Source organism: Mycteria americana, chromosome 1 (genome assembly GCF_035582795.1).
Source record: "Mycteria americana isolate JAX WOST 10 ecotype Jacksonville Zoo and Gardens chromosome 1, USCA_MyAme_1.0, whole genome shotgun sequence".
Taxonomy (NCBI): domain Eukaryota; kingdom Metazoa; phylum Chordata; class Aves; order Ciconiiformes; family Ciconiidae; genus Mycteria; species Mycteria americana.
In genome coordinates this window covers 68,706,656-68,715,409 of record NC_134365.1, presented here as the reverse complement: position 1 = coordinate 68,715,409, position 8,754 = coordinate 68,706,656, and the positions used below count along the sequence as shown (strand labels likewise).

The 8,754-nt window shown below is 47.5% G+C and overlaps 1 protein-coding gene across 1 annotated transcript; it reads left to right on the top strand.

Moving 5' to 3' along the window:
• Positions 1-4,524: 4,524 nt before the first annotated feature.
• NINJ2 (ninjurin 2) lies at positions 4,525-7,257 on the top strand. Its single transcript, XM_075491718.1, has 3 exons — positions 4,525-4,693; positions 6,067-6,251; positions 7,147-7,257. The coding sequence occupies exons 1-2, from the start codon at positions 4,540-4,542 to the stop codon at positions 6,228-6,230; spliced, it is 318 nt and encodes a 105-aa protein (XP_075347833.1). The 5' UTR covers positions 4,525-4,539; the 3' UTR covers positions 6,231-6,251; positions 7,147-7,257.
• Positions 7,258-8,754: the final 1,497 nt, after the last annotated feature.

Here is an 8,754-nt window from a genome sequence, read left to right as displayed (position 1 = left end):
GCTGTTTATCGGCCGGGATCCCCGCGGCGGCCGTCTCTGCACCTACCCCTCCGAGTGCACGGCCCGCATTCATGCCTCTGTTTTCTTTGGCATCCTCCAGCATTTCCCTTGGAACTAATGGCCAATAATATAGTTTCTCCGCAGACATCCCCCCCTCTGCCGGAGCGCTCCCACGAAGAGGATTATCATTCTCATACTTGTGAGCCTCATGCTGTCCCACTCTCTCCCTTCAGGCTGTTCTCCCCTGGGGATAGTGTCACAAAACCCACAAAGCACACAGATTTGCAATTAGATCTGCTCTGCATTTTTTTTTTTTCTGCCCTGAAAAATATGACAAGAGAAACTGTAGCTTTTGGAGAAATTGTTCAAGTAGCTTTAAGGAAGCTCTGTGCTCCCCTTGGCCCAGAATCTGCAAGCTTTGGAAAGAAATACTTAGATTTTCCTCCTCCAAACGTTTTCAGAAGAAAGTAGCTATTTCTTGTAAAAATAAGTGCATAATAAAAAGCAACGAATTTCCCTTGAAAACTAATTTCAGTGGAAATTTTTCAGGTAGCTTCAGTGAGCTGTGGAGCTCAGCATGCCCTCTGGTGCCAGAGCCAGGTTTCACAGGCCCTGGGACCTGCCAGCTCCCTACACCAAAACCAGAGATCAAGTTTAAAAAGCAAAAAAAAAAAAAAAAAAACACCACACAAAACAAAAAACAACCCACACTTGTGGTGATGTTAATCCTTCTTTCTATAAGAATTCCTACAAAAATTAAAAATAACAATAGAAATGAGAGTTAAATATTGGGGGGGGCATGTCCTTTGAGTAAGAATAAAGCCTCCGACTTATAAAACGTAGAAGGATGCCTCATTCAGCCCCTGTAGTGATCTGTATCGCTGTGCCACGTTTACACAAAAGGAAGCAGAAAGGGGATTTGCCTGAGGTCAGACTGAAGCCAGCAGAGTCTGCAGGGAAAGAGGCTGTCTCATATGGAAAGCCAAAACATCCGGCAATGGGACGCGGGAGCTGAGCTCCAGCACCAGTTCAGTCAGGGCTGTTGCGTGACCTGGCTGTACTTTTTCAAGTCCTAATTTCCCTACCCTTAAAAAGTGGGCAATAACGATACATCCCCATCTCAGGAAAGTGCTGCATACTGGTAGGTGCTGTTTTCCAGCAGACACGCTGGCTCTGCAGCAACACTTGCAAGATGAACTTGGTGTCTGATGGCCAGATCCAGGTTTCCTCTCTTTGACGCAACGTGGAGAAGAAAAGGCAGCGATCCCCACTCTCAGAAGGGGAACACTTTCGAAGTGACTAGAAAGACACCAGCTCTAGCCTGATGACATAAACCACTTTGATGAGCTTTCAGGTATGTCCTGTGACTCGATTTAGGGCTCTGTTTGCCCAAAGGGAATAATTTAATCTCTCCAGCGATCCCATGTAACTCCCCACAGCTGTCTGGGCAATCCTGCTGCAGGGAAACCCGAGTTGCTTGTGAATCAGCTCCTAAGCCTCAGCAGTTTACAGGACTGAATTTTAAGACAAAGCAAAAGCAGAAATGGTCCCATTTTGAAAAGCTGTGCGTGTATTGGGGCAGCTCAAAAAAAAGCATCACAGCCATGCATTCATACCCCACAGATGCAGTGGTTAGCTGGCGACAGCTATGGCACCAGGCATCCCAGGTAAAGCCAACCTTCTGCATTAATCGAAATCCTGGGTCTCTGAAGGCTCCTGGTTTAAGCCACTTGTTATTTGAGACTCCAGGCTTGCATTCATAGCTGCTGGACTCGGCAGAATACTCTGCAAGGGCCAAATCCATAGAGGAGCTGGATTTCTCTACCTTAGCTGCCATCATAAGGACTCGACTCCTGCAAACCGGTTGATTGTTTAGCTGCCTAAGTGAAAGCTTGGTGCCCAGCTTTCATAATCCAGTAACCTTTTGGCCACCTCTGTGGATCTACTAAGCCCGGGCCGACAGAACTGTGAAAAAGGAATCACAGTTTTTCATTGCTCAGTGCAAGGGTTTCCCAGATCCAGTGACTCCGCATCGGAGAGTGGTGGCCAACCCTGCCTGTGGTATTGTGTCCCAAACAGGGGAACACGCCATTGCACTCATCCACACGAGAAAAGCCCATGTGAAAGCTGTCTCTTTTCACTGCCCCATCATCTGGCACGCAGAGCTCAGTACATTGCAACTCTGCCCCATTTCACGCTCCAGGTAAAGGAGCGCGGGGGCAGCTCCAGAAGAGGGGGTGTTTTCATTCAACAGGAGTTCCTGACTTGCTTTATTTGTCTCCACGTAAGTGACTGGGAACAGATGTCTCAGCCTCCTCGTACCAGTCGCTCATTTAACAAAAGCTTCGTCTTGTTTGTACAGCGTCCTTGTTCTCGCACCCTTAACTCATCATTACGCAGAGATAAACTCTCAATGCCCAGCCTTGTGACGCCGCAGGGAGGAGGGCTGACTCTTCAGGAATAAGGAAGAAAACACATGAAAGGGGTCCAATCTCAAACCTTGCACCACTTGGTACGGGCACCGCTCTGTTGCAACAGGATCACGTGCTTTTAAGCCAGCTGAGAGGGGGCACAACCTAAATCTAGGTTTTTAAGAGGTGTTCTCAGGATCAGACCTTTTGCCAGCCTCCTTTCCCTGAGATGCGAGATACCTCTATTCTGCCCCAGACGGTAATGTTTAAGAAGTCCTGAACCCCTACACGCTGCCTTAGAGTCCTTACCGGCTCACTAGACTTCTACTTTTATCTCCTTCCAGTATCTTTTAACTTCTACCTTCCACAGCAAGAAATACAGGCTTTGCAAAGGAGCCTCTTAACCACAGTAACTTTACTGTTAGAAGCCACAAGAATTACATGCTTTAAGCTATCAAAAAAAAAAAAAAAAAATCTCTAAAAGCACTTTCCTATCCCAAGCCTGCCCCTTCTTAGGGATCACAGTTCACTCAGACTTCAAACTAGACACAGTCCTTCCTGCCCGCTTTTTACCACGCATCTTTCTCACATGAGAGTGATCGCTGGCACAGCCCAGGGGCTCTGCCCCTGGTCTGTGCCCCCTTTTGGATGGGGGTTGCCCTTCCAAAATTCAGCCCCAATTTCAGCATCAGACACACAACCAGTTGCAGCGCTCTCCCAGAATCGCCGGCTTTGCTCACATTCCCACCCTGGCACAGAGAAAGCCCCTCTTGCCCGAGGATGCACAAAGAGACCAGAGACAGCAGCATGAAGCACTAGCCATAACCCCTCTCTAGTGTCACGCCCAGAGCATAGAGGAAAGATTACATTTTGTATTTTATCTGGTACAAAAGGACTGAAATAGGTCTTACGATTTGACGTAGGCACGGTCCTGCTTCCAGTATGTACCTGGAGAAATCTCTTCCACCACTCTGAGCAGAAGAGGTCACCTCAGGCCCACACCTGGCCCTTATCTCCAGATTTAAAGGGTTATCCATCAGACAGCGCTGAGGGTGAGGCTGCCGGTCTCCACTACAGCTGACAGGAGGCTGATTACCCAGAACTGAAGCCTGTCTGCTACGTGCTACGTGGATCTTCTTTTTAAGAAAGAAGATCATAGCTTGCTGCAGATATATCCAAATCTTTTGTAATTGTTGCCTTTGCTGGTGGTTTATTACCAGCTGATGACACTCTGGGTGAATTGAAAACGGTCGTCTCCTTTTCTATTTTTTTTTTTTTTTCATCATTTGGGTCAAGACAGCTAACAGGGGAACTCACTTAACAAAAAAGATAGAGAAAAGGTGGATGGCTAAAAGCAGCCAAATGACCCATGGCTTGTAATTAGGTTAAGGGAAACCAGGTGATTTACCCCTTGTAAATACCTGTTTCTTTCCACTGACAAAAAAATGTGCCTGAATGATTAGTTAAAGTTAGGTGTGATGGATCCCACCCCTTGTCTCGGTGTGTTTCAGTGCCTGACGTTTTGAAGAACCAGTGCCCCCAGTTTCAGAAACAAGCATGTGGATTGTCCCATCTGCTCTAGCATCTTGTCTAAGACAGTAGCGAGCAAAAAGTGTTCAGAGGCGATATAAAGCCCAGCCTCCGACACTCCTTTGAACACCAGACCCAAAGAGAAGGTCTCTGTCTAATCCCCTGTAAGTTTGAGGCTTGTCTGTGCCCTGAAGGAAGGGAATTTAATATTCCTTGCAAAATCCCTGGCTCTGGGTAATCTATATTACTGTAACTCTGGACAAGCTTGTTTTCCACAAAAATACCCACTATTTTTCTAACCTTGCTGAGCTCTCGATCACTGCAAGTATCTTGTGCCTATTAATATCACAAGGTGACTGAGGGGAAGCTGGGCGCTCTCAACATGTTTAAAATATGCAACTTTGGCTCTTTCCCAGGCTTTCTGGATAAGCCCCATGGGGAGGCAGCAGCCCATTTGACACGGACGGGTCTGTCGGCTTAGCAATCGTACCAGTTCATGTGGTTTCTCCTGTCTCCCCAGGGCATGAATCCTCACCTCCGGATTAACGGGCCGATGAACATCAACCACTACGCGACGAAGAAGAGCGTGGCGGAGAGCATGCTGGACGTGGCACTGTTCATGGCGAATGTCACGCAGCTCAAAGCGGTGTTGGAGCAGGGGGCTTCCTTCCAGTACTACGCCACCCTCATCGTGCTCATCAGCATCTCCCTCTTCTTCCAGGTGGTGATTGGGATTCTCCTCATCATCACCGGTAAGGCGTCCGCCGAGGTGCGTGCACCCTCGCAGGGTGCTGCTGCGGTAGGGCATCCCATGGCTTGGCCGGCACGGGGGTGGGAGGGAGAAGCCTCTTCCCCTGAACTGTTTCCCCTGGCTCCAACCAGGGCTGGATTGAAGGCAGGAGGATTGAAGACAGCTTGACACGGGCAGTGAGGAGGTCTGTGTTACTGCTTTTCAAGGTAGGGAGCGGGTTGTTTTTTAATCTTGCACAACAGCTCTGAGCACTGCTCTTCCTTCGCTTCCCCACTGCTGAATCCCTGTCGTAGGGAGAGAGCTGGGGGCCTCTTGCTGCCCATCCCGTAACGTGCCCCTTCATGCAGCTCCTGCAGATACTACATTTCAGCTGTATCTTTCGCCTCGCTCAAGCTGGGGCCTAACAGAACAATTTAGGCAGAAGTATTCCCTACATTAACCTCACATTTAACCAATCCCACAGTTCTCCTAGTGCCATAGGGACAGTACATTCACACCAGCACTTCAGACAGGCTTGCCCAGTACTCCATCCGATACGGGAGTTGCTGTATTTCAGCGTCCAACACGTGCCCAGTATTAAAAGTGCAGAACGCTGGCTTTTCCTGTATATCCTATGTGGTTTTTATGTGGGACACAGGGTCAGAGGCTACGGGAAATCCTGTGACGTGTTCCTTCCCCTGCCCCACATGGCACAGCCTTTCCTGGTGGCAGCTGCGGTGGCTGGAGCCAGCTGTGAGGAGAAGGGGGACAGGGGACCACAACCGAGGGCAGGGAGCCACAAGGCTGCCGTTCGCGTGGCTTATTGGCCCGACAGCCCCAGTAACCAGGGCATTCCCGTGTCTGAACTGATCGATGCCCATCAGCTAGGGCTGATCCCATTTGTGTACCCAGATCCCTCTTAGTCTGGGGTGAAGAGGGGCTTGATAGCTGTGTCAGCACGTATGTGAGATCTGGGTGTCAAGGGGGAACTGGCCTCCCAACCCAAGTACGACATTGCTCACCTTGTCCCCCATGTCCCCCAGCCTTCCTTTGCCATGTCCCACGGCCATGCAGTGGGGGGGTCACATGGCACATGCCTGGCTAGCATGCAGCAGTAATTTGGCTATTTAGGGTTGGCCCGTTGGCAGCCATGGCACCTCCACGGCAAAACAAAGACACGACATTAAAAAAAGATGTTTTCCCTCTGCTCTGTCCTCCTATTTGTCCCAGGGCAAGCTGTGGCCCCTGTAAAGTTCCTTGGACTATTCCCCCAGCTCTGTGGCCACAGTGCCCAGGGGCACCATGGACATTTGCCAGGCAGGGAAGGCTTGCAGGGGCTGGGGGACTTGGAGTCAAGCTACAAATCTCCCTTTCTTTTTGCATCATACTGCACAGCTCGTTTGAACCTGAACGATGTTGCAAAGCAACCCCGCCTGAATATACTCAACAATGCTGCCACAGCTCTCATCTTCATCACGGTCATCCTCAACATCTTCATCACAGCCTTTGGGGTGCAGAAGACTGGCCTCTACCCTACCAGGAATTTTCGACCTTATTAAGTCATGGGGCAATGGAGTCAGGTAAGGAAGGGGTGAGTTCCCATCACTGCCAGTCCCTGGAAGGGCTCTCAGTCTCCGAAAACATCATTGCAAGGTGGAGAAGGAGAAGGCAAAGCTGCACAAATTAGCAAAGCCTTTCCAGAGGCACATTTTTGTCCCACGAGCACCTGGGGCCATTGAGCAAATTCCCTCAGAGGAGGAGGATTTCTCCTTGCTCGGTCTTCAAAGCAAGAACACCAAACATCCCAACTACTGGGATTTATCAGCAGCAAGTGGTTTTCAGAAGGCTGCAGACCTCACGCTAGATACAGATAGCAGTTGTGGATGGGAGCTAAATTTGGGAAAGAAAACTAGGTGCGTTCTGGGAGGTATCCAAAGATGACAGCGTTATCTGAGCAGAAGAAAATGAAGGTGCTGGCGAGGCAGGGGTGAAAGGGCTCTTCACAACAGCCAGCGCGGTTCAGCAGGGGCTGTTTTAAGAATCTAACTCTCATTTTCAAGAGAGTCTTGTGAATAAGAGTCCAACCAAATGCTTGGGTTCCCATGTCAGGTCAATGAGGGAATGACATGTTCTTAGGTCAAAAGTGCTTTACATCAGGAAGCAAAGTTCACAACTCTTCCTTACATGACTTGCAACGTGTAAACATAGTTTAAATGCAATATACTGGGGTGACAGCCAGCAAGAAATCTCAATAGATGCATGATATGATGAGGGAGGATGCAAAGGCCAAAAGCCTCTATAAAAACACTGCTGGCTTGGGATCCAGAAGGGTGCAAGCGCTGAAGAGCAGCACCCTGCACCCATAGCGGTGGCCATGGTGCCGAGTGACCCAGTACGCCGTGACTGCTCCTCTCTGCCCATGCAGCATGGAGGACCCTGCTGCGACCTTACTGGCATTTCTTGTCTTCCCTGCAGGGTCTGAGCAGCACGGCTGGCAGGGAAAGCTCTCCTCTACGTTTCCTCCGACCTCAGCAGGAGCCCATCGATGAATCCAGAGAACTGGGTTAAACTTTCAAAACTGTGTGCGTGTCATGGTATACCGGCCCCTTTCCGTAATGCTTTTGCAGTTCCGAAGGGGTGAAAACATTGCCTTTCAAAGCTAGAGCAAACTTTGCTAGAGAAAGCCGCAGGAACAGCAGCAGGTACACAATTTAAAAGCACAGTCCTGTAAATCTCCTCTCTCATTTTAGTTGCCTGCTTCATATATTCAATATTGGCTCATTTTGTAGAGAAGACTGAATGATCTACTTTGTAGGCTAAATAAACAAGATAAGTCCAGCTTATTTGTCTCAAGCATAAGTTGCTATACTTAAAGCAATGCTATCTAATAGTTTACCTCCCGAATGTTGGAATGGATTTCTCAAACCAAAACAAAAGAAGTTCTCATGGAGGATACAAAAGTGTGTGTATGTCAACGTAGCTAAAACCAGCTCTAATGTTTTCCTAGTTGTTTAAACATAAAATTAAATGCAACACAGTTAAGAAAACAATCAGATATTTCCAGCATTGGAAAATTAACAATGACAGAAAATAGATATTATGGTCTGATGGCATCACTGGGGACCTATCAGGAATGATGTCAGAATAGCCTGACAATATTTAGTAGAAAATGAAGAAACGTTATACATGAGGAGATACTCTAGGCTTATTGCCACAATGAGAAATGACAGGTGCATAGTGTATTACTTTATTTTTAAAATCACCATTATAATTTAAGGTCTTATCACTAACATAAATGTTTTTAAATATATCATTTTTATATTGACAATGCTGGGAATTCTCTTGTACTAGAACAATTTGTTTCCTTAAAAAAAGTCTTTGAATTAATGATTCTTCAGAATTTTTTTTTGAAAGACTAAAAATTTTCAATCCTAAATTTTGTAACTCCGTAGTCATGCTAAAAAATTGGTATTTTAATAGCCTGGTGTAAGCCTGTTTAAATAATGACATGCTTTTCTGCTTATTAAATGATTTTTTCATTGTACGGCAGAATCAGAGTTCAATATGGATTTTTCATTTTCCATACTCTTGCCACCACTGAGAAAGAAATGTCACGTAAATGTCCGCATATTAGTCTTCAGGAGGTACTGGGAGTGTCTGACACTTAAAAAAAACCCCAGATATGGGCAGATTTCATTTGTACTCTATATCTGACTTGGCAGAACTAGATTTCTGTTTAAGTCACAGCTGGTGCTTTTTTCTGGAGAGGGTGTGAATAATCTTGCCCACAATGGCTGGTGGGTAAGGCTACAGGCCAGCATCAGCTAGGACCTGCAAATGCCAGTGGCTTTTTTGCAGCTGAAGGGAAGTTGCATAGAAAGAGTAGGGTGGAAAATGCCAGTTATGTATCTACCAGAATTTAAATCAGCAAAGCTGAGCGCAGTCTGGGGTCTGTTTGGCGAAGCAGGTAAAGACTCGTCCTCCACTTTGTCCAGGGGATGGCAGGACTGGAGCAACACTGAGTTTGCTGCTTATCTTGGTCCTCGGTCTCTGCTGAGACTGACTGCAAGCAGGGGTGAATCT